This window comes from Chanodichthys erythropterus, chromosome 3, assembly GCF_024489055.1.
Source record: "Chanodichthys erythropterus isolate Z2021 chromosome 3, ASM2448905v1, whole genome shotgun sequence".
NCBI lineage: Eukaryota > Metazoa > Chordata > Actinopteri > Cypriniformes > Xenocyprididae > Chanodichthys > Chanodichthys erythropterus.
In genome coordinates this window covers 67,386,189-67,413,486 of record NC_090223.1, presented here as the reverse complement: position 1 = coordinate 67,413,486, position 27,298 = coordinate 67,386,189, and the positions used below count along the sequence as shown (strand labels likewise).

At 40.4% G+C, this 27,298-nt stretch overlaps 2 protein-coding genes across 2 annotated transcripts in view; one reads left to right on the top strand and one right to left on the bottom strand.

Annotated features, from left to right (window-relative positions):
- Positions 1–25,033, bottom strand: part of LOC137006201 (gastrula zinc finger protein XlCGF57.1-like) — a 703,714-nt gene extending 678,681 nt beyond the window's left edge. Inside the window, exons 1-3 of the mRNA XM_067366789.1 lie at positions 24,986–25,033; positions 24,077–24,318; positions 14,261–14,692 (exon numbers count right to left, since the gene is read on the bottom strand). Of these exons, the coding sequence (XP_067222890.1) occupies positions 14,261–14,687 (427 nt within the window). The 5' untranslated portion in view covers positions 14,688–14,692; positions 24,077–24,318; positions 24,986–25,033. The remainder of the gene's footprint in view (positions 1–14,260; positions 14,693–24,076; positions 24,319–24,985) is intronic.
- LOC137005952 (gastrula zinc finger protein XlCGF57.1-like) overlaps positions 1–27,298 on the top strand; it is a 779,808-nt gene that overhangs the window by 228,610 nt on the left and 523,900 nt on the right. The gene's annotated exons all lie outside the window — the stretch shown is intronic.

The following is a 27,298-nucleotide window of genomic DNA, read 5'->3' as shown; positions in this document are numbered from 1 at the left end:
TCATGTTTGAATAATCACCATTCGCCAATCACCAGCTTCATATTCTTCACTTTTCACCTATAGTCGGACTCGGAGCATCTGATTGGTAGAGAGAAGTCAACATTACACTACGAACATTCAAATACGTTATTGGTGCGCACCAGCTTTGAACGACTCGACTTTGTATGAGGTAAATTAGTCTCAGTCAAGCGGTTTAAATTAACAAGCTTTTTAAAACTGAATTATGGATACGAGGCATGACATTAAATCAACAGTGGAATTTTGTATGGCACGTATGTTATGCTTTGCGAGAGGAGGTTAACGTTACGTTAGGTAGATAGCCATATAGCGGGCAATCGATTTCTCTTTGTTAACCTTAGCAAAAGTAAAACGTTCTGTCATCTCTTTTCAGCATAATGCCACCACAGAAAAAAATAAAACCAAAGGAAATAACGTTGCTGAAGTTTTTTACAAAGAGTAAGGTTAGTGTAAATAGTTATAATACAACACATTTTACACAAGGACAGGGCGACATCATAACCTTCATTTACCAAGCCTATATTTACATTAAAAAATTATATAATTTGTCATCAGGAGAAGGCTGGTATTATCAGGAAAGAGGCAGGTGAGGAAGGAGTGGCACATGAAGTAACAGGTGGAGGTTGTGAGGTGAGGTCTTAAAAGGAATTAATGATGACTATGAAAGTTTTTGCCTTTTATAAATTTTTCACATACAGAAGAGCCCACGATAAACATAACTGACCATGTATAAGTCCACTATTACTTTGTTTGCAATATCATATTGGCTACTTTGAGAACAAAATACTGATACCAAACTAAAGTGGGACATTGTCTGGGGGAAGGAGCATGGGGAGCAGGTGGGGCACTGGCATTAGAGGGGAATATTAGACTTAAGCATCAATTTCATTAGCTTCATAGTCAGCTTAGATAATAAGCTTTGTTTTACTGTTATAAACTTTTTAATAGAAAAGTAAAATGTTATTGATATAGATAATAATGATAGTTCTAGTTCCAAGTGCCTATATCCAAAGCCGTATGTGACTGTTGTGTTTTTGTATTTTTTTGGGGATACAAATCAAATATTTGCCTTGTAAAGTGCCCCTTTCCTTTCTGCCCGCAATTGCAGGGGGGCTTGTACACTTTTATGTTTCCCAACTTCAATATTTGTGTAATAATAAATAGATAAATTAAACAGATGAACAGATGATAAACAGATGATTTTGTTTATTTATTTTGCTGTTATTTCATATATGTCGTACCACGTGACGTCACCATACTGTATGTTACTATTATGGTGGCGAGATGGACGTTGATTCATAATGGCCAAAATGTCCCCCCCAATGTCAAAGTGGTTCCTACGCCCCTGCTTATATCACTGACAAAAGTAGTCCGGCCAGGATATTGTCATTTAAAAAGTGGACTTGCAGCCCTCAACTGATGTTGATGTTGTCATTTTGTGTTTTGGCCTGAGGCGCCTCCCTCCACCTATCTACCAATCACGAAGTCAGTAGTGTTTCGGGATCCGTGTTGCCAGCTTTGCTGTAACCTACCCTAACTCCAGTCGGATAAAAATGTCTAATGTTACTAAATCAAAAAGACCTCGTTATAATTCAGAAATTCGTCGTGACAAAGTCCGAAATAAAACCAGAATTTGTATTGGAGATGCTTTTGAAAGATGGAGACGGCTGAAAACGGAGAAGAATTTGAACACAGACGCCAACGTTGCTAATTTTCTCCTGGACAGGTAAGATTCATCTATGCTTGGCTAACTTGTACTTGATGTCAATGGACATTTCATATATTCATGACAGTCGAACAAAGTTATGCATGTTTGTGCAAAGTAACATAACGTTAGCTCACATGGACGTATGCTCTGTCATTATGCTGAGACGCTGAGGAAAACAACATTAGCACGCCCATTATGGCAATTTGAAACGTAATTGAGACAGTAGCCTAATGTTACCTCAGTAAAAATGATTCGTCATTTGTTCTTCACGTATATCGTGGACTAAGTTACACATGCTGCAAGTTGACCTGTATGACCATTGCTAATGTAATCTCGAGTGTTCTCGAGCCGTGTGCTCTCTCGTCTGCGAGTCTTGTTTCATGTTGGTAGCGTGTCGTTCGGATCCCGGCACTCATGTCTAGTTTGGCATGTGATTTTGTTTTCATTGGTCATGTGCTTGTGTTTTTGTTAGGTGTGTTCGACATCGGCTGTGGCTGGATGCAACCGATCGGCGAGAGTATCCGCGTGCAATCAGGGAGGAACTGAAAACGGAGACATGAAGTCGGACACTTTCTGCTTCCCGTAGTGACGCTCGCGCTGCATTTGCATACTTTATCACAGCTGAAGTGAAATAAATGCAATATTTGACTAATACACTGATGTTTCAGAGACATTTTCATTCAATACTTTATGTACTGCTTACAGCGTCTGTTTTTACAATATAAAATACAATAGTTCAATATAAGCACATATTATTTAAATACCAATGTAGTGGGGTCTATGTTTTTAATCAGTTTTATTTTGATAAACATGACACAATAACATTGTGACTTCATGAAAAGAGCTTTAACTGTTATAAAAATACAGATTTGTAAGCATTCGTGGAACTGAAGGCGTGAAAATAAACACAAAACACATGTGATCGTTGTCATGCGGTGAATCCGGCCAATCGTGAAACAGCTGTGTTGTCATCACAGCTCACGCAGCTCCTCGAGATGCTGCTCTGGCTGACTCGGGTGGTTGATCTCTAATCGCTCTCGCGGTACTTTAAAGCCATATGTCACAGTCACATGACGTCAGCACTGTCTCAAGTCGGACAACATTTCTTACCGGCATGCACTGCTTCAAGTCAGCCGCCAATCGGTCTTTGCGGCGCTGCATCAAGTCGAACAAGCCTGTTAATGTTTGGTGAGAGCACATGGCTTGTCATATGTTTCTTTGTGCCATGTGCTCTCATGTCTATTGTCTTGATCCCGCCCATCTTGTTACATCTTTATTGGTTCATTTGCCCTACCTGTCCTCCCCCGTTACCTGCCTTGTTTGCTCTCCTATTTATTCTCCTTGTGTTTGCAGTCCTGTGCTGGATCGTTGTCATTCTGTGTTACCTTGTGTGTTGCAGTTCAGTCAAAGTCAAGTCAGTCAAGTCTGTTTTTCCCCTTGGGGTAGTTTTTGTTGTGTTTTGTTTTATTTTTTATTATTAATAAAAGAGCCCTTCAACCTGCAAACACCAGGATAAGCAGGAGTGTGTGAGAGAGAGAGGGACTGCTAAATGAGACCTGCTGGATCCTGGAGAGGATTTATACTGGAGTGAAGTCATTTAATTTAAAGTTGATTCTCTGTTGTGCGTGTGCACTGTTTTTATGTTGATTACTGAAAAGACCAATAAAATACTCAGTCAGCAGTCAAAGCCGACCCTTGTCCTCTTCCTTCCCTACGAACTCTGTTCATTTACTACACTGGTGCTGAAACCCAGAAAGGAAGACGGAAACCGTTGACATGCAGTCAACCTCCGCCCAGCTGTTTGAGGAAATCATCTCATCCCTCACGGTCATGCACCAGGAACATCATCAAGCCCTGCTGGACCTATGTACAGATCAAGAGCGCCGTTTCCAGGCCATCGTACAAGCCCAGCAGGAAGACTGCGAGAGGTTCCGGAGCTGGATTGACTGGGAGGTTCGTACGGAGACCACCGGACAGCTCGCTGTGCCCACCCACCTGCCGCTGAACAAGATGGAGCCACAGGACGACCCAGAAGCCTTCATGGACTTGTTCGAAAAATCGGCGGAGGTTTCTGGGTGGCCCCGGGATCAGTGGCCGATGCGCCTGATCCCATTGCTATCCAGGGAAGCGCAGGTGGCGGCGCAGCAGCTCCCCGTACAGAACTTCCTGGTATTCGACGATCTCAAACAGGCCATTCTCCAGCGCGTCGGCCGGACCCTGGAACAACATCGCCAGCGCTTCCGCTCCCTGGAGCTGGGGGAGTCTGGCTGGCCATTAAACAGCTCCGGGACTCCTGCTGCAAATGGCTACTGGCTGAGGGAGGCGACGTGGAGGACATCATCGATAGGGTGGTGCTGGAGCAATTTAACACACGGCTCCCGAGGAGAAAGGCCGAGTGGGTCCAGTGCCACCGTCCCACGTTGCTGGACTCAGCCATCCATCTAGCGGAGGATCACATGGTGGCGTGCCCAGGGGTCGGCAAACCCCTTCCATCTATCTCTCTCTCTCCTTCTCTTCCCCCTCCCTCTCTCTCTCAACCTGTCCCTCTCCCCAGGTCCCGTCTGCCTGGCCCACCTTGTGTCCTGCCCCAGGACCGGGGCGGGGCGGAACTGAACAGGGACAGTTCTCCGGACCGAGAGGGGGCGGGACTGACTGCTGCCGGGCCGGACCCCGCTCCTGTTTCTCCCCTTTCTCCATGCCAATCATTTAACCCTCTCTCTGCCACGAGAGTGGCGGGCAGGTCTGGGCCAGCCTGTTGGCTTTGCGGGGACCCGCAGCATTTTGTGGACAGGTGTCCGGTGATGGAGGTCGGGACAATGATCCGGGTCTCGGACGACCCGCAGGCTGCCCACGGTCAGGCTGGCTGGTATCAAATACCTGTGAGTATCAAGGGGGGTACCTATCAGGCTTTGGTGGATTCAGGATGTAACCAAATCTCGATTCATCAAAGCCTGATTTCATCTAGGACATTGGATACAAGCTGCATGGTTAGGGTGCGGTGTGTGCACGGGGATGTGGTGGAATATCCTCTAATGCCGGTCATTATTTAATTCAGGAGACAAAAGAATAAAGTTGAGGTGGCAGTTCACCCGCACCTCCGGCATCCGATAATTTTGGGAACCAATTGGCCAGTGTTCACTAAATTACTAGGGTGTTTATGCTCGGATGCCTCTTGGGGAAAAAGGACGTCGGATGGGGACGCGCATGTGCAGGTGGGAGAAGCTGACCAGGGACCAGTGAGTACAGCTTCAGGGGAACAGAGCGAAGTTGGAAGACGTATTATTTCGGAGCGCGATGACTTTCCCCTGGAGCAGTCTCAAGATGAAATGCTAAAACATGCTTTTGAGAAGGTCAGTGTCATCGATGGTCTCCAGCCTGGACGCCCGCTTACTTATCCGTATTTTGCGATGATAAAAGATAGGTTGTATCGAGTGACCCAAGACACTCAGACAAAAGAAGATACAACCCAGTTATAAGTGCCGAGAAGCCGGAGGGAAATGCTTTTCCATGCGGCTCATTCTAACCCAATGGCTGGTCATTTAGGACAAAGAGCAACACTAAATTTCCTCATGACCCGATTTTTTTGGCCGGGCATCCACGAGAATGTCTTGTCGTGAATGTCTGCTGGTGAATCCACCGGCCACTCCAAAAGCGCCTTTCCCGAGGCAGTGGCTCTCTGTAACATTTCCGCTAAGAGTGTTGCGGACGCACTGTTTAGTTTAATCTCTCGAGTGGGGATTCCGAAAGAAATCCTCACTGATCAAGACACAGCGTTTATGTCACGTATGTTACGCAAACTTTACGAGTTATTGGGCATTAAATCGATTCGTACCAGCGTCTTTCACCCACAAACAGACGGGCTGGTCGAACGGTTTAATTGCACGCTTAACCCTTTCAAGCGTGAGTTTAAAATATTCTAACTGTCTCCCCAGAGTGAGTTTTTTAAGGCGATGTTATTTTAGAACGTTTGTCTTTAATGTTTCCATAGCGACGCGTCATGCGTGTCACAAGCGCTGAACGCAGCCACAATAACACTGTATGACAGGTGGATCGCTATTATTTTGTTTTTCCTTGTTTATTTAAAATATTCACAAACTTGCTTAACATGTCATCAACTATCTGATATTCCGATCCTCAAATATGCATAAGTGAGTGTGTTTTGTCGTTTAAAAGCCTTTATAAATGATCTTTATCTTGATCTATAACGCGAGATCCGTGCCACCATCTTAGTTTGCCCCGTAGTTTGCAGAGTCATGTCAGTCGGATTTACAGCAGGTGAATTCATCATTTTCTCCTGAAATATATGCAAGTAAGTGGCTGGTGAACTGGAAGAATAATAGAGTAAGCTTTGTAGTTACTTGGGCCCATTATGTGTGTCTGATATGAATAAATGTCGGCAAATTGTATATGAATGGATTGTTATTGCTCCTTCCACTGATGTCTGACATCAGTGTATATTTTAAAAACTCTAAATACATTGTTTTAATGGTGCTTATGCGTATTTAAATGTCTGAAACCTTAAAAGAAACGTTATGTGGCTGAAAACACTGCATAGTTGTGAAATATGACGAGTTGCGCGCGTCCGTCTCGCAGTCAAAGCGCGAAAGCACAGTTTGAATCTGGCAGTTATGTGACGTCGCTGAATGTTCGAAATCCCATATGTGGGACCGTACGCCTAGGGGCACAGAAATAAAAATCCCATATGTGGGAACGTACCGCTCAAAGGGTTAAATCAATGATTTGTAAATTCGTTCAGGAGGACGCCAAAATTTGGGATAAATGGTTAGAACCCCTGTTGTTCGCTGTGCGAGAAGTCCCGCAAGCCTCCACGGGGTTTTCCCCCTTCAAGCTTCTCTTTGGACGCCAGCCCAAAGAGGGGTACTGGATGTCCTGAGAGAGACTTGGGAGGATGGACCATCTCAATCGAAAAATGAAATTCAGCATGTGCTGGACTTGAGAACAAAACTCCACACTTTGGGGCGGCTATCCATGGAGAATTTGTTACAAGCCCAGGACAGACAAAGCCGGCTGTATGACAGGGGGACTAATTTACGAAAATTTTCACCGGGAGATAAAGTGCTTGTATTGCTCCCCACTTCAAGCTCAAAATTACTTGCAAAGTGGCAAGGACCATTTGAGGTCACACGGCAGATTGGTGAGCTCGGTTATGAGGTAATACGATCTGATAGAAGGGGAGCATGTCAAATTTACCACCTCAATCTCCTAAAAAAATGGAATGAGGCAGAATCAGTGATGCTGGCGATGGTGATTAGCGGAGAGGATGATCTCGGGCCGGAGGTGAATATAAAAAAAACAATCCCTCGATCTGGTCCCAGGTGGAGATCACCTCTCGCTCTCACAACTCACTGATTTGAGTTACAAGCAGAGTTGTCAGAGTTGCAAGCTGACGTGTTTTCTCCCCTACCGGGTCGTACAGACCTCATTCAGCACCACATCGAGAGGCGTGGTGATTCGCAGCCGGCCATATAGATTGCCTGAACACAAGAAAAAAAGTAGTACAGGCAGAATTTGTCATGATTGCACACAGAAACAAGATGTTAGGATCCAAGCGCAGCATTTATTGGTTAGTCCAAAGGCATAATCATACACGCAAGGGTCAAACTCCACAGCACAGTCCACATAAACCAGAAAAAATAGAGAACAAAAGTGCACGTAACAAATAATAACAAACCACAAACAAAGGCAGAAACGAACAAATGAGCAAGCACAAAACAGCTGGGTGCAATGAAACAGGATAATGAGTCCAGGAGGTGAATTATGGGTAATGTAGTCTAAGGTGAACAATAGTCCATGTTGGAGTGCCCTCTGGTGGCTAAACGGGGCACTCCAACTCATGATCATGACAGAATTAGGAGCAATGCTTGAAATGGGGGTAATAGAAGAATCCAGCAGTAACTGGGTGAGCCCGATAGTTTTGGTTCCCAAAACGGACGGCTCAGTACGGTTCTTTGTGGATTACTTCAAGGTGAACGCTGTGTCTAAATTCGACGCGTATCCAATGCCACGGGTGGACGAACTGCTTGACCAGCTTGGTACGGCTCGCTTTTATTCGACACTGGACTTAACGAAGGGATATTGACAGATCCCCTTGTTGCCATTATCCAAAGAAAAGACGGCTTTCACGACGCCGTTTGGATTACACCAATTTGTTACTCTTCCGTTCGTTCTTTCAGCGTCTCATGGATAAAATTTTGCGGCCCCATGGTGCATATGTGCTGCTGCTTATCTGGATGATATTATTATCTTCAGTAATGACTGGCAGCGGCATATGCATTTTTGAGGGCCATCCTGAGATCGCTGCAGGCCGGACGGCGGTGGGGGTATGTGGTGAGGGGGGCGTGGTCCAGTGAGGTCTGCAGCGGGAGAAAGTGTCAGGAGACGCATGGTGAGTGAGCGGGTTAAGCACAAATAACGAACACCTGCTGGATCCTGGAGAGGATTTATACTGGAGTGAAGTCATTTAATCTGAAGTTGATTCTGTTGTGCGTGTGCACTGTGTTTATGTTGATTAAAACTCTGTTCATTTACTACAAGGCTACTTTGATTATGTTTACAAGCACTGCAGTCTCATGATAAACAACACAAATTTGTCAATATTTCTTTGAATTTTCGATCTAAATCAGTCTTTTGTCTATTAGAATAATCGTGTCGTCGCGTTCAGATAGGCTACACCACTGTATCTGTGTCCAGTTTGAACATATAATTTATTTGAAGACTTGATGAAATATAAGCTTTCCTGTAGCTCAGTGGTTAGAGCATGGCACTAGCAATGCCAAGGTCATGGGTTCGATCCCAGGGATTGCACATACTCAGATACAAATGTATAGTATAATGCAATGTAAGTCGCTTTGGATAAAAGCGTCTGCCAAATGCATAAATGTAATGTAAATGTAAATATGTGTGCATACACCGTGCTGGTTCATGTTTGGTGAAGGCGAATATGTAAAATATGTCTATAAAAACTTTAAACACAGATACTTAATTCTGTATGAGCTAGGATCCCCGTGATAGTGTTATTAAACAAAAAGCGAAGCTCCGCGCTGAAACCGATCAAATGCACGCTCCCTCCGCCTGTATATCAGAACAACAATTGTTTTTTTGATGTGTTCGTATTCAAACTCCAGCTCTGACTGCATCATGGGCAAAATACAAACAACACTCATGTGCTGCTGTGCTGAGGGAAACATACATACGGCTCGTGTGTCCGAACGCAGAGGAGAATGAACAGCATTTTTGTGACATTTGAATTCTCTGCTGTAATGCGATCTCATACAAACATATTTTCATTTGTGCTGGTACAGCAAAACAATCCACATGTATCCAAACTCCTGCACTTTGTGACATTGCTCCAACTTTGCTTTTCAAATCGGAAGACAGAAATCACTCTAAAAAAAATGCAAAATAATTAATTTCAACTTTTAAATTAAATTAATGAGTAGCTTTAGTGTTTTCAATGATGTACATATCTGTTCACAGCTCAAAAAAATGTGTTCTGGGGATTCATGACCCTTTAATGTTAGTTCATGTTAGTTCTTAATGGGCTTTTAAGTTCATGAAAAGTATTGTTAGTTCTTGTTACCTATAGTCTGCAGGATAGTGTTATTTTCTACACAACCTTATTAAAGTGGTCCAGATACATTAAATATAATAATGCTTACATGGAGGGACTACCCTAGAATATCATGCACTTTGCCATCTTTTTTCACTGGCATTTCTGGACTAGTGTCAAGGACTAGTGCATCTTTAAGCCTAAATTCAGCATGAGTAAAATACTTAAGTACAGTTAAAATCAGATACTCCAAGACTTTTACTCAAATTGTCTTAGAATTGGTCACTTTTAACTTGTAACGGAGTCATTTTTGTTGTAAATTATGTGTACTTTTATTTAAGAATGGTTTTCAGGTACTCTTTACACAGGTACGACTTCTAAAACCATTCTCTTTCGAGTGAATCCTTATGTCCCTTAAGGTCCCCTTTAAATATGAAACTTTTTCCACACTGATCACATGTAAATAACTTCTCTTCAGTGTGAATATTCGTGTATTCCCTAAGGCTTTGTTCCTGTGTGAAGCCATTCCCGCACAGAGTGTTACGTAACATTATGTAAGTTGACATTTGTGTTGGCTACTGTATACAGGACACCATACAGACTTTATTAAAGAATTTGCTGATTTTCTATCAGAGTTAGTACTAGCTGCAGATAAAGTCCTTGTTGGTGATTTTAATATCCATGTAGATAATAAAAAAGACTCATTGGGATTGGCATTTACGGACATTCTAAACTCTATTGGTGTTAGACAACATGTGTCGGGACCCACTCACTGTCGTAATCATACTTTAGATCTAATATTGTCACATGGAATCGATATTGACGCCGTTGAAATTCTGCAGCAGAGTGACGACATCTCAGATCATTATCTAGTCTCGTGTATACTACATTTAGTCAAAGAGGCTAAACTGCCTCCGTGCTATAAATATGGTAGAACCATCACTTCTACCACTAAAGATTGCTTAATAAATAACCTTCCTGATCAGTTTCATCGCCTTAGCATACCAGACAGCTTAGAAGACCTCGATGTTGCAACAGAAACTATTGCCTCTGTCTTTTCCAGCACATTAGATTCAGTTGCTCCTTTGCGTTTAAAAAAGATTAAGGAAATTAATCCAACGCCATGGTACAATGAGCACACTCGGGCCCTAAAAACAGCAGCCAGAAAAATTGAGCGTAGCTGGAAGAAAACAAAACTAGAAGTATTTCGCATTCCGTGGAGAGAGAAAATGATTGAGTACAGAAAGGCCTTAAAAACTGCTAGATCTGCCTATTTTTCAAAACTCTTAGAAGAAAATAAACACAACCCTAGGTATTTATTTGATACAGTGGCTAAATTAACAAGAAATAAAGCTTCAACTTCTGATGTTTCCAAAGAGCACAGCAGTAACGACTTTATGAAATTCTTTACTTGCAAGATTGATAATATTAGAGAGAAAATTATAACCATGCAACCGTCTACTACAGTATCGTGTCAGACATTGCATTGTAGTGTCCCTGAGGAAAAATTCATTTCATTTACTGCTTTAGGAGAGGAAGAATTGTCTAAACTTGTTAAATCATCAAAATCAACAACATGTATGTTAGACCCTATACCAACTAAGCTACTGAAAGAGATGCTTCCAGAAGTCATAGATCCCCTTCTTAATATTGTTAATTCATCTTTGTCACTAGGATACGTACCAAAAACTTTTAAGCTGGCTATTATTAAACCTCTTATTAAAAAAACACAACTAGATCCTAAAGAATTAGTCAATTACAGGCCGATCTCAAATCTTACTTTTCTGTCAAAAATACTAGAAAAGGCAGTTTCATCACAACTATGTTCCTTTTTAGAAAGAAATAATATCTGTGAGGATTTCCAGTCAGGATTTAGACCGTACCATAGTACTGAGACTGCTCTCGTTAGAGTTACTAATGATTTGCTCTTATCATCAGATCGTGGTTGTATCTCTCTATTAGTGTTACTGGATCTTAGTGCTGCATTTGACACTATCGATCACAATATTCTCTTAAATAGACTTGAAAATTATGTTGGCATTAGTGGAATTGCATTGGCATGGTTCAAATCATACTTATCTGACCGTTATCAGTTTGTAGTAGTAAACGATGAGATGATATATCGATCACAAGTTAAATATGGAGAACCACAAGGCTCAGTACTAGGACCATTGCTTTTCACTCTGTACATGCTACCCTTGGGAGATATCATTAGTAAGCATGCCGTTAGTTTTCACTGCTACGCTGATGATACTCAGCTCTATATTTCTTCACGCCCTGACGAAACTTACCAATTCACAAAATTAACAGAATGCATAGCTGATATAAAAAAACTGGATGACCAGTAATTTCCTACTACTAAATTCAGAAAAAACAGAGATTCTAATTTTTGGACCAAAAACTTCTTCACATAATAACCTAGAATATTGTCTAACACTTGATGGCTGCTCTGTTAAGTCTTCGTCGTCAGCTAGGAACCTGGGTGTGCTCTTTGATACCAATCTTTCATTTGAAGGCCATGTTACTAGCATCTGTAAAACCGCTTTCTTCCATCTTAAAAATATATCTAAACTACGACATATGCTCTCAATGAAAAATGCAGAACAGTTAGTTCATGCGTTCATGACCTCAAGGTTAGTTTACTGTAACGCTCTACTGGGTGGTTGTTCCTCCCGCTTGATAAATAAACTACAGCTCGTACAAAATGCAGCAGCTAGAGTCCTTACTAGAACTAGGAAGTATGACCACATTAGCCCAGTTCTGTCGTCACTGCATTGGCTTCCTGTTAAACATCATATAGATTTTAAAATCTTGCTAATTACTTACAAAGCACTAAATGGTTTAGCCCCCAGTACCTAAGCGAGCTCTTAATGCATTATAGTCCTTCACGTTTATTGTGATCTCAGAATTCAGGCCAGCTGATAATACCTAGAATATCAAAATCAACCGCAGGTGGTAGATCCTTCTCCTATTTGGCACCTAAACTCTGGAACAATCTTCCTAGCATTGTTCGGGATGCAGACACACTCTGTCAGTTTAAATCTAGACTAAAAACGCATCTCTTTAACCTGGCATACACATAACACATTATATATTTATATTTTCAAATCCATTAAAGGATTATTAGGCTGCATAAATTAGTTCAGCCGGAACCGGGAACTCTTCCTATAACACCAGATGTACTCGTTACATCAGAAGAAGAATGGCATCTACGCTAATATTAGTCTTTCTGTTTATCCCGAGGTTTACCGTAGTCAACCGGATTCGGGGCCGTTTCCAGATGAGACCGAGGACCGGTGCCTTGACATGACCACAACACAGCCCTGAAGTATCAGCAGAGATCGAGTCGACTAGATCATCCATTGTGAAGACATCATCAACACGACAGCCAGTGCCACAGTTTCCTCAAAATTATAATCACGATTATTAATCATGTTTATTCAAAAATAGTAATGTAACTATGGCTATTTTGCAAGTTCTTTACCAACCTACACTTCACCCAAAAGGCCTGTATGTGGCACAAAGACTTAAATTTAACCAACTACGATAACTTCGTTAGATGGTAAATCAATACAAAACATGGTTTTGGTGAGCGCTTTGTAATATGTATTCACATTAGATTTTAAAGCAACACAATTCGTTTGCAATAAGACAAACCAGATTCAAATTGCCCGGCAAATTCGTAAAGCAAAGAAAAATCATTTCTAGCTGATCAACATTATGAAAACTGGTAAAACCTTTAGGAACTTCAAAAGATAAAACAGCGAAATTCCTAATATTACTTCCAATATTTCCAAATTATGTTCATTTTCATAGAGCGGGCCAATATCGTGACGATTATTTAAAATCAATCGAGAGAAGCAGATATCGTTATCGTGATAAAATACGATTAATCGTGCAGCCCTAATTTAATTTGACTTGACATTTGATATTCAACAGTACCCTTGACATTTATTCAACAGTGCTTTTGATCTGCCTGCATTGACAATATTCTTTAAAAGGAAAAATTATATACCAATTATCAATTATAAAGCTGCTTTGACACAATCTGCATTGTAAAAAGCGCTATATAAATAGAGGTGACTTGACTTGACAGAGTGCAGGTGTCAAGGCAGGAACACACTAAGCCCACACCGATGAACTAGTGGCGCTGAAAGCAGACTGTGGTTTTGGCTCACGTCGGCAGCGTCTGTGTCCAAAGTTGCCCTGACACACCAAACCAACACTCGACAGCCGAAGGACAAGTAGCACATCCCTTCTGCGCCTGCGTGAGATGAAATGCCTTTCCGAACCAGCAGGTTGCAGTATCTGAACAGCCAATCAGAATGATCAGATGGACCGAGGAGCTCTGATGCCGATTCAACATGTCGAATCAGCCGAGAAAAAAAACAGCCAACGAGGACCAACTTCAGCCGACGGTGCGGAACACACTGAGAAAACTTAGGCCCCGTCCACATGGATACACATTTTTGTGAATACGCACAAATTTTGTATTGGATAGGCAATTTGTCCACCCGGATCCGGCGTTTTCGGAAGGTAAAACCGCCATTTTTTTAAACCAGCCCCCAAAGTGGATAAATCTGAAAACGCCATCTTTGCGTTTTTGTGTGTACAGCCTATCTGTGTATTTTGAGAAATGATGATGTCATCATGCTCCAAGTCTTATTCGCTGCTTTAAGTGTATCTCTGTGGCAGAATTACAGCGCCACATACTGGTCTGGCATGTATATACATAGTTTTGATTGGTTTCATAGGTTTTGTGTGGATGCAGGTATTTCTTGAGACAAGGAAAAAAAAAGATTGGATAGGGTAAGCTCCGGCTTCATGTGGACATAACCTTAGTCGGCCGACTAACAAAAACTACCCTAAAAAACTACTTAAGGCAGGAACAAACTAAGGTGTGTTCCTGCCTTAATGCTTTTCTCCAGTGTGAGTTCTCATGTGGTCTTTAAGGCTTTCTTCACGTGTGAAACTCTTTCCACATTGTTGGCAGGTGAATGGGCTCTCTCCAGTGTGAATTGTCATGTGGACTATAAGGCTTCTTTTATAACTGAAACTCTCTCCACATTGTCGGCAGATATATAGCTTTTCTCCAGTGTGAATTCTCGTGTGGACTTTAAGGCTTTCTTCATGTCTGAAACTCTGTCCACATTGTTGGCAGGTGAAAGGTTTCTCTCCAGTGTGAATTATCATGTGGACTTTAAGGCTTTCTTTACTTGTGAAACTCTTTTCACACTGTTGGCAGGTGAAAAAACTTTGTTCCATTTTTTGAGCTCTTTTTTGTGAGGAAACCTGTGTCGCTCTTTCCCCAGTCATGAAATGATGTTCATAATAATGTTCTTCCTCTTCTTCCCTTTCATTAAGTTCATGACTCATCTCTTTCAGTGCCATCAGGTCTAGGGCAAAAATAGACATAAAACAATTTAGACATTTAAAGCATCAAAACCAACAACATGTTTCTATTCTATGGATCAGGGATAGGCAGCTTTGGTACTGGAGGGCCACTCTTTTGCAGAGTTAAGTTTCATCCCTAATCAAATACACCTGCCTGTAATTTTCAAGCATTCCTGCAGACTTGAGGCTGATATATACTTCTGCCTCACATGTACCTCGTAGGTACGGTGTAGGCTGTGAGTACCACATGTGAGTACCACATCTATGACTTAGCCTGATGCGCACCTCTTAAAAAAAATGTAACAACACGTCAATTCTACCCAGACTGCATGCGCTTTATGTTTTCAGAGTGCAGAGAGCACAACTTTTATTTTTTTTTGTACCATATAAGAACTGAATAAACCACGAGTTCCAGTCACACTGACCCTGTCATCTTCCTTCCACACTTTTGAACCTTGTAACAGTGTTTTCAGTTTCCATAGGAATGAAAAAACATTGTTTCAGGGGATCACATGCAATTAACAAAAGTCGTTACCTATTTGCTTCTTCTCTGACAACGTACATGACAAGCTGCTTCTTATTTGGCTATTGCCTTGATACTCAAGACTTTGGAAATGATATTGGACTATTTGTGCACACCCCTAGCATAGACTACAGCGCAGAGTCTCGGGTGTAGGTGCGACACAGAAATAAAAATCAGCCTTTACCGTTACATTTTGGGGTTGGGTTCATTTTTTACAAGTTTGCTTGATCATTGATGGAGCTAAACTCTGCAGAATAGTGTCTCTCCAGGACCAGAGTTGCTCATCTTATACACCAGTGGTTTTCAAACCTGGTCCAGGGAGACCCACCACTGCACATTTTGTATCCTTTATTTTTCACGCCTTGAGAATACACAGAGGCGGGGCGAAAGAACGGGAGACAAGGACCAATAATAGATTACTCGTGCAATAGAGCTTGTGAAAGTATCCGCCACCACATTATCTACCCCTCTAATGTGACGAATGTCCAACCTATAGGACTGCAAAAATAAAGCCCAACTAATAAGTCGTTGATTTGGACTATGCAAAGACTGTAAGAAGGTAAGAGGATTGTAGTCTGTAAATACTACTACCGGTCCGGAACCTCCACCCACATACACGTCGAAATGTTGTAAGGCCCAAATTAATGCCAACAACTCCTTTTCTATGGTTGAATAATTCCTTTGACACAAATTAAACTTCTTAGAAAAGAAGCTAATGGGTCGATCAATACCGTTGTCATCCTTCTGGAATAACGCAGCTCCTGCACCCAACCCACTCGCATCAACCTTTAAATGAAAAGGGCGGTCCCACCGAGGTGCAGTTAAGACGGGAGCAGAACTCAGCACCAATTTGGCATTTTCAAAAGCACTTTGACAACGTAAGGACCAGTCATATTTCTGCTTGCCCTTCAACAAATCTGTTAAAGGAGCAACCACTGTTGAGAAATTTTCACAGAACTTACGATAATACCCTATCATTCCTAGAAACCTCATTAACTCTTTCTTGGTAGATGGAACTGGGAAATTATCGATAGCCTGGACTTTTGCCCGAACAGGACACACTTTACCCTGTCCTACCACATTTCCCAAGTATACCACAGTGGCACGTGCAAATTCACATTTGGCTAAATTTACCGTCAATTTGGCTGTTTCCAGACGAGTAAATAATGCACGTAACTGATGAAGATGTTCTTCCCATGTCTGACTATACACTACAACATCATCAAGATAAACAGCACATCCATCCAGCCCAGAGATTACCGAATTCATCAACCGCTGAAATGTAGCGGGAGCGTTTCGAAGGCCGAAACTCATGCATTTATAAGTATATAGTCCCGATGACGTAGTGAAAGCACATACTTCTTGAGCATGAGTAGTTAGGGGCACTTGATAATATCCCTTAAGTAGGTCAATCTTCGTAACGAACTTCGTTGACCCCACCGAATCAATGCAATCTTCAATTCGGGGAAGCGGGAAAGAATCGGATTTCGTCACCGCATTTAATCGTCTATAATCAGTGCAAAACCTAAATGTACCATCTGGTTTCGTAACTAAAAGACAAGGAGAAGCCCAACTGGAACTAGATCGTTCTGACAATCCATTTTCCAAGAGATACTTGACTTCTAATTCCAAAAGATGTTGTTTTTCGGGAGACACTCAATAAAATCGTTGTCGAATAGGTTTTGAATCACCAACATCAATATCATGTTGAATCATATCAGTGCAGGAAGGAATATCCGAAAAAAGCACTCGAAAACTTGCAATCAGCTGCCTTAATTCCTCACCCTTAACTCGAGATAAATGCCCAAACATACTCTCCAATTTGTTTAACTGCTCAGAATTTCCGAGTCTAGGTTGAATTAAATTCTCATCAAAAATATCCTTCTCAACCCCATCTACCAAAGAACCACTTTCACCCCCTACAGCAGTCGCAACGGATTTAATTTCAGCTCCTCCGTCAGCGACATTTGGTCCAGTTGCACGAACCAAATAAGGCTTCAACAGATTTACATGGCACAGCTGAGCCTTCTTCTTTCTATCAGGAGTGGAAATCATATAATTTTGCTCTGACAGTTTCTCTAGCACAGTATAAGGTCCTGAAAATCTCGCTGAAAAAAGAACCAGTCATTGGAAGTAACACCAAGACCTGATATCCCGAATGGAATTCCCTTCTTTCGGCCTTGTGATCGAACCAGGTTTTCATTTTCGATTTGGCCCTCCCTAGATTCTCACGAGCTAAAGCACCGGCACAATACACCCTATATCGGAACCCATTTACATAATCCAAAAGATTTACAGGTGGTTCAGCTTCTAACAAATCATCACGCAAAAGCGCAAGCGGTCCCCTGATCTTATGCCCAAAGACTAAGTCATTAGGACTGAACCCCAGACTTTCCTGAATTACCTCACGAGCAGCGAGCAGCAACCACGGAAGTCCCTCCTCCCAGTCTTTCATCAATTCAGTACAATATGTTCTCAGCAATTGCTTCAGCGTTTGATGAAAGCGCTCGAGGGCCCCCTGACTCTCCGGATGATGAGCACTACTTTTCTGATGATCTACACGCAACTGTTTCAGAATCTGTGCAAACATGCGAGACGTGAAATTTGTTCCCCTGTCAGACTGAATAACACGAGGAATTCCAAATATGGAAGTGAACTGTGTCAAAGCCTTCACAACAGACTTCGTAGTAATATTTCGCAATGGATACGCAGCAGGATATCGAGTAGTTTGGCACATCACAGTCAATATGTAGATTGAACCAGTCTTAGAAGGAGGTAATGGCCCCACACAATCAATCGTGAGATGCTCAAAAGGATTTTTCACCACCGGAATAGGATACAACAGAGCAGGAGCTATCACTTCGTTTGGCTTTCCCACCAATTGACATGGCAAGTTTTTATAAAAGCAGCCACATCTCGCTTTAATCAAGGCCAAAAGAAATAACGCATCACCCTGTGATAGGTTTTCTTCACTCCAAAGTGACCAGCTATGTCACCGTGTGCAGCTTTCAAAACTACCTCCCGCAATCCCTCCGGTATCACTATTTGGAACAGTGGATCGATTTTGAAGAAAACGGCAGTTTCAAATCCAATAAGAGCAATTCCGATGACCCCGTGTCCCTCAATATCTTAACAGGTACTTTCGTCAACTCGCCCAAAGACACAGTCCCTAGAGTTATGAACGCTTTGTAACCGGCTTGCAAAGAATCACGATTATCACTTCCATATGCAATTCCTTCTCCTACATCTGATTTGAAACTCAATGCAGTAGTCGACACTAGACCAACAGCTTTTTGACCCCCGGCTTTGGACTTATTTCGTAATACAAGGCATTCCTTTTTCCAATGACCTTTTCCCAAACAATACCTACAGGTCGTATCTAGATCGACTTTTCTAACATAGTACTCTGCTTTGTTCGAATTTTTCACTACATTTCCGCTACCATTTTGCTTTTTATAGAACGAATCACCAGCGGTTTTATGAATTAAAACATATTCGTCCGCAAGAACAGCAGCCTCCGCAGCGGTCATCACTTTATGTTCATTTACAAACATTGTGACATGCTCAGGGATAATGTTTTTAAACTGTTCTAGTACTGTATCAGATTCGAAAGACCTTCAAAGGTACTAACGCACAGTGATGTACACCACCTGTTAAAATGACTTGTTAATTCCCTAGCCACTTCAACGTGCGTTTTACGATCATGTTTCCTCCATCCCCTAAATCGTTGTCGATACGCTTCAGGGACAAGCTCGTATGCCTTTAACACGGCCTCTTTTACTATCTTATAGTTCTTTCGATTTTCTGAAGAAAGTGAGATGAAGGCTTCCTGAGCTTTACCTTCTAAAACGCTTTGTAGTAGGAGGGCTCTCTGCATCGTTCTAACCTCTATCCTCAGCCAAGCTTTCGAACAGAGAATAGAACACATCTGGATCTCGATCACTGAATCTTGGTAATAATCATCTGTAGTAAACCTGACATTCGATTTCCACTCGCCCCCGAAATTTCCTGATCGTCTAAAGGTTCAGCATTATCACTACTCAACTTTCCTTGTCCGATTAATTTTAAACGTTCCGCATGCTGTGCCAATTTCGCTTCTTCCATTTTAGTTTGCATTCGAAGCATTTCAAATTGTCGTTCTTATTCTCGCTCTTGGATTTTTAATTTATGTAATTCGAGTTGTCTATCTAATTCACGTTCTTTGTTTTGTATACTAAGGAGTTCTAACTGTTGCTCGAATGTTAATCCAACAGGTGCTAAGAACGCATGAGGTGTCGAAGTACCTTCAGGTATCACCTCTTCAGACTGGGTCTCTGCCGTTAAAATCAATCTCTCTTTTAATTTTTCCTCTACCGCGTCCCGAATAAGTTCTTACAACTCTTTGTTACAGCCAATTCAAAATCGAAATGTTCAGCTACTTTAAATAATTGTTCCTTTGACAGACCTCCTAATTTCTCATTCGTAGGAGCTGTCAAAAAAATTCTGTAACAAATCCATTTCGGTCTGTTTCGCTATAACCCACAGAACATTTAAACAAATAAAGTTATACTCACCAGATCCAACTGGTCACACTTTCACTGCAAGAACTCTTGTAAAGCCACCCCACACCTAACTAATAATTAAACAACTAATTATTCTCAACCCTAGTCTTCAGTACGCCCACATGCAGCTCAACTGCTAACCAGTCTACCCACGTACGACGCACCAAAAACAATAAACTAACATAACAAACAAAAATAACAAAAAAGCGTTAAGCGCTTCTTCAGCCTAACACGGGGTTTCGCATGGCTTATGCAGTCTAAACCACAACATCTGCACAATTTCAGTGCAACTGTCGGCCGGGTTTCTCTCGCTCTCCAGTCCAAGACCACTAATCCAAATTTTAAAAAATCCTTTTTTTTTTTGTATGACACTCCCCAAACTTAGTTTCCTAATAATAATCCAATTTTGAAACCAATACCCGAATTTTCCAAATGTAGAATTATAATTAAATAATTATCCAAATAATAATTCTAATTAAAGAATTATCCAAATATCTACAAACTCCTGATTCAATCTCAGGTCAATCCCAGATGAGCCCCCATATGTTACAACCCCTTGACTCGAGGAGAAGCAACATGAATGGAGAGGCCATACAAGTAATCAAATTTGCAAAATAATGTTTAATCACAAAGACAGACATAACTACATTTAAGGATTAAAATAACAAGGTTTACAAAACATCAAGCCTTGGACTGGAGAGGACGAGAGCCAACGGGATCACCAACTTCCAGGAGCAACAATCATGCTCCCAGCCTTTTGTTCCAACACAGCATATCCCAACCCTTGTCAACTCTCAGACTTCCTATAAGCAGCATGGTCAATCACCGTCAGTTCTCCACACCTGTGTCACAGCGCTCAACCTGAAAACACACACAACATTTACCGGACAAATTAACGTACTACACCCTGTGCGTCATCACAGTAAGTAAAAGAAGATATTTGTTGTTGTAATGTCAGACATAGCACACGCATTAGACTGAAAGATTGAGAGCTTATGAGATGTGTTTTCCTCAGCACAAAACTGGTTATACTGTAACTATGGTTATACTCTTACCTGTAAATGGTACAAATTCATGCAAGTGTGCATTTTCTGACAACAGGCTCCATTAAACTTCAGTGAACGAATACCAGTATGAACATGTTCATCAAACAGACAGAGTGCAATTGAATGGGAATGACATTTACATTACATTTACATTTATTCATTTAGCAGGCGCTTTTATCCAAAGCGACTTACAAGTGAGGAATACAACAAGCGAGTCGTCATGACAAGGCAAATAGACAAGAAGTGCTCACAATACAAGTTTTAGGCAGTGCTCAGAGTATCATAAGCTACAATAGAGAGGGATTAGAGGAAGCGAAAGGATAGGTATAAGATTTTTTTTTTTTAAGATGAGGTTAAGTGCTCACGAAAGAGATGGTGAAACGCCAACTGAAACAAGATGTCCTGTTCCTGGAGATCTACATTTGCTGCAGAGTTCAGATCCAACCCTGAAATAAGATCTTCAGGGGCACTTGATAATTACAGGCAGGTGTGTTCGATCAGGGTGTGTTCGACTCTGCACGTATGTAGATCTCCAGGAACAGGATTGGGCATTCTTGCTCTAGGTTCATCAGCGCATTATTAGAGACTCATGATTGGAAATTAATATTTCAAATAAATCTACAAGTGTCCTATTGAGGTACTCCAGGGCTGCGCTCAAGTTCAGGGGCCGTATTCACAAAACATCTTAAGGCTAAAAGTAGCTCCTAACTTACAGATTTAGGAGAAACTCTTAAAAATAATGGGCATGTCAGTCCTAATTTTAGGAGTCCTAAATTTTTGCTCTAAGAGTATTTCACAAAGCATTTTAGCGCTAAAACTAGCTCCTAAGTCTGTGAAACGTTAGTAGTCAAGAGGACTTCTAAAGGCCAGAACACACCAAGCCGACGCCGACGAACTAGTGGAGACGAAAGCAGACTGCGGGGTTGGCTCACGTCGGCAGCGTCTGTGTCCAAAGTTGCCCTGACACACCAAACCGACGCTAAACAGCCGACGGCCAAGCAGCACATCAGTTCTGCGCCTGCGTGAGATGAAATGCCTTTCAGAAACAGCAGGCGGCAGTAGCTGAGCAGCCAATCAGAATGATCAGATGGCCCGACGGACCGACGAGCTCCAACGCCAATTCAACATTTCGAATCGGCCGAAAAAAGGCCGACGAGGACCAACTTCATCCGACGGTGCGGAACACACTGAGAAAACTTAGTCGGCCGACGAAGAAAAACTGCCCGACGGCCGACCGTCGGCTTGGTGTGTTCCGGCCTTAAGTCACTAAGATCAAATCACAGACAGTCCTAATCCACCTAAAGACACTGTACACCATTGAGGCAATAGTGACAGAGCCTTGGGTGCTGAACTTTTTCTTCATAAATGCAATACATTTAGATTTATATATTTGAATCTACGATGAGACGGCAAAAAAAAAATCTTTAACAAATAAATAAATATTGTCTGGTAATCTGTGGCAGTGGTTTTCATGAGTTCACACACATTATATAAGTTTGTCGCTTGAATTCTGCATTCTCTTGAGATGCAGACACCCAAGAGGCGGTCCACAATTAACTGTATATACTAGTTTAATTAGTGACACTTAGCCTACATTTTAAAACACTTAGCCTACATTTAAACCTTAGTGATTTAGGAGTCCTCTTGACTACTCCTAACATTTCACAGATTTAGGAGCTAGTTTTAGTGCTAAAATGCTTTGTGAAATACTCTTAGAGCAAATATTTAAGACTCCTACAATTAGGACTGACACGCCCATTATTTTTAAGAGTTTCTCCTAAATCAGCAAGTTAGGAGCTACTTTTAGCCTTAAGATGTTTTGTGAATACGGCCCCTGATGTACATCATTGTTTACACTGAACCAATACTGGCAGAATCTGGCAGCTACTTTAAATGTACGTCTCTAAGCTCTTGATTGCTTGGAATATGCAATGGAGCTGATTTGTAGATGCACTTATAATAAGTAAATTGTATTTATAGAGCACATTTAAATTCAGCTTACACTGACCAAAGTGCTGTACATAAAATACAATCTTAATACAATAAAATCTAAATAAAATAAAATACAATTTACAAAGAAAACAATTACTAATCCATAATTTAATAATCGGGATAGGTCTTAAGTCTAGATTTAAAAACAAAGATGGAGGAAGCACTCTTAATGTCAGGTGGCAGCTCATTCCATAACTGTGGAGCAGCGACTGCAAAGGCTCTGTCACCTTTTGATTTTAGACGTGACCGTGGGACATGCAAGAGAGCTTTATTGGCAGATCTGAGGGAACTGAGCTGAATTCAAATACATAAGATCAGAGATATAGGATGGTGCTTGTCCATTAAGAGCTTTAAAAACAATCAGCAACATTTTAAATTGAATTCTGAAAAAGACAGGAAGCCAGTGAAGAGAAGCTAAAATTGGAGTGATATGATCATGTTTTTTTGAATTAGTTAACAGTCTAGATGCTGCATTCTGGACCATCTGCAAACATGCCAATGAAGATTGAGGAAGGCCAAGGTACAGCGAATTACAACAGTCCAGCCGTGATGTGATAAATGCATGAATAACTTTCTCCAAATCTTGAAAGAAAAAGTGTTGATTTAAGTCTGGAAATGATTTTCAGTTGATATAAGCTGTTTTTAACAACTGAGCTAATTTGTTTTTCAAGACAAAGCTCAGAGTCAAAGATAACACCTACATTTTTTGCATGTGACTTAATATATGGAGTAAGATTGTCTAAGTAATTGGCTTTAGAATTTCTGTTTTTGGATGGTCCAAAAATAATCGCCTCAGTTTTTTCATTGATAAGCTGGAGGAAATTATTTGCCATCCAGCATTTAATATCCTCAAGACAGTCCATGAGAGGCTGCAGAGAATCTCTAGTTTTCAATGGAAGGTACAACTGAGAATCATCAGCATAGAAATGAAAAGAAATGTTGTATTTTCTAATTATGTTGCCAAGCGAAAGCATGTACAAATTAAAGAGTAATGGCCCCAATGTTCCAATGTTTTCTTATGTTCCAGAAAATACTGCATCTATAAAAGGATTATTTTAAAGGCTTGAATATGTGCCACACTTACTGCTGCCAGCTGGTGTAATGATAACTATGAACAACAATTGATCAGCTCCCATGACCAAACAAACAACCCCAACATGAAGTGTGATGTATACAAATCCACTTCCAAAGGGGAAATTTGAACTGCGTTGCATGGTGAAATTCATTCAGCATGTGCAAACCTTAATTAAACGATTTCATAATCAATTAAAAAGTAATTTATACCTGAATGATATTATGCTGTAATGAATGGATTCTGTAATATTATCTGTAAGATTATACTTCTGTATATTCTCTATTTCTGTAGAGCTGGACATTTTAATAATGTCTTTATGTTTCACACTGAATGTTTCTTCAATCTTCATGTCTTCACTCTCCTCTTTATTAAACTCAATCTTCATGTCTTCCATCTCTTCTTTAATAAACTCAATCTTCATGTCTTCAGGCTCCTCTTTAATAAATGCCATCTTCAAGAAGAGAATAATTAACAGAGTTAAAAATCTTCAATGACCTGTTGGACAAAAAAAAACACTCAAAACTAACACTCAAAACTTCATATTTAGATATTTATGATCTACATTTAGTATTTAATGAATTATAGATTATATTTAAATGATTACACTGATGAAAACATGATTAGTTAGTTTGTTAGCGTTTGTTGTTCTCGTTCATGTTCACTGTTTAAGCAGCACGTGTCGTGATTCACTGAATCATTTCTCAAAGTGTTTGATTCAATTGACTCGGAGCTGAAAAGTTCAGTTTCTCCATCATGACTCGCCACAGACTGAACTCGTGTTCATGAAAAACTGATTTATTTAATATATATATATATATATATATATATATATATATATATATATATATATATATATATATATATATTTTATATATATATATATATTATATATATATATAGAGAGAGAGAGAGAGAGAGAGAGAGAAATGAGACGCAGGTTTACTGTTTCTCATCAGTGGATATGAGTTTTACTCACACAAATATCCTTCATTACAGTTAGATAAAGAATCACAATGTTACATTAGATAGTAAATAAACTATTTTAACATCGCTGGTAAAACTATTAAAACTACAAAATGTTTCTATCGATTGAAACAGCATAAATTCTTAAAACAAACCTTTATTCAGCAGAATCACAACAGATGCAGGAGCGCGGCGCATTGTTATGACGTCATGTCATCACTCCAAAATAAAAGTCATGCATTGTCTACAATCACAGAAGTGCATTGAAATCCAAGTATTTTAGGAGATATTTTTTGTATAATAAAATTAAACAGTGACAAATATGGTACAAACTATGTTTGATAATAATAATAATTATATATAATTAATTATTACCACTATTTACACTGACACTAATAATTCTTAATTTCTGATAGAAATGCAAAATCAATCTGTAGTTATTAATAGAACAACGAGACACAAACCTTTACACTCAGTCGTGTTTGGCCCCATTTATTTTTGATCACAGTGCATACACATACAAACTTTTAGTCCAAAAGTGCGCAAATCTGCCTATTTTTCAAAACTCTTAGAAGAAAATAAACACAACCCTAGGTATTTATTTGATACAGTGGCTAAATTAACAAGAAATAAAGCTTCAACTTCTGATGTTTCCAAAGAGCACAGCAGTAACGACTTTATGAAATTCTTTACTTGCAAGATTGATAATATTAGAGAGAAAATTATAACCATGCAACCGTCTACTACAGTATCGTGTCAGACATTGCATTGTAGTGTCCCTGAGGAAAAATTCATTTCATTTACTGCTTTAGGAGAGGAAGAATTGTCTAAACTTGTTAAATCATCAAAATCAACAACATGTATGTTAGACCCTATACCAACTAAGCTACTGAAAGAGATGCTTCCAGAAGTCATAGATCCCCTTCTTAATATTGTTAATTCATCTTTGTCACTAGGATACGTACCAAAAACTTTTAAGCTGGCTATTATTAAACCTCTTATTAAAAAAACACAACTAGATCCTAAAGAATTAGTCAATTACAGGCCGATCTCAAATCTTACTTTTCTGTCAAAAATACTAGAAAAGGCAGTTTCATCACAACTATGTTCCTTTTTAGAAAGAAATAATATCTGTGAGGATTTCCAGTCAGGATTTAGACCGTACCATAGTACTGAGACTGCTCTCGTTAGAGTTACTAATGATTTGCTCTTATCATCAGATCGTGGTTGTATCTCTCTATTAGTGTTACTGGATCTTAGTGCTGCATTTGACACTATCGATCACAATATTCTCTTAAATAGACTTGAAAATTATGTTGGCATTAGTGGAATTGCATTGGCATGGTTCAAATCATACTTATCTGACCGTTATCAGTTTGTAGTAGTAAACGATGAGATGATATATCGATCACAAGTTAAATATGGAGAACCACAAGGCTCAGTACTAGGACCATTGCTTTTCACTCTGTACATGCTACCCTTGGGAGATATCATTAGTAAGCATGCCGTTAGTTTTCACTGCTACGCTGATGATACTCAGCTCTATATTTCTTCACGCCCTGACGAAACTTACCAATTCACAAAATTAACAGAATGCATAGCTGATATAAAAAAACTGGATGACCAGTAATTTCCTACTACTAAATTCAGAAAAAACAGAGATTCTAATTTTTGGACCAAAAACTTCTTCACATAATAACCTAGAATATTGTCTAACACTTGATGGCTGCTCTGTTAAGTCTTCGTCGTCAGCTAGGAACCTGGGTGTGCTCTTTGATACCAATCTTTCATTTGAAGGCCATGTTACTAGCATCTGTAAAACCGCTTTCTTCCATCTTAAAAATATATCTAAACTACGACATATGCTCTCAATGAAAAATGCAGAACAGTTAGTTCATGCGTTCATGACCTCAAGGTTAGTTTACTGTAACGCTCTACTGGGTGGTTGTTCCTCCCGCTTGATAAATAAACTACAGCTCGTACAAAATGCAGCAGCTAGAGTCCTTACTAGAACTAGGAAGTATGACCACATTAGCCCAGTTCTGTCGTCACTGCATTGGCTTCCTGTTAAACATCATATAGATTTTAAAATCTTGCTAATTACTTACAAAGCACTAAATGGTTTAGCCCCCCAGTACCTAAGCGAGCTCTTAATGCATTATAGTCCTTCACGTTTATTGTGATCTCAGAATTCAGGCCAGCTGATAATACCTAGAATATCAAAATCAACCGCAGGTGGTAGATCCTTCTCCTATTTGGCACCTAAACTCTGGAACAATCTTCCTAGCATTGTTCGGGATGCAGACACACTCTGTCAGTTTAAATCTAGACTAAAAACGCATCTCTTTAACCTGGCATACACATAACACATTATATATTTATATTTTCAAATCCATTAAAGGATTATTAGGCTGCATAAATTAGTTCAGCCGGAACCGGGAACTCTTCCTATAACACCAGATGTACTC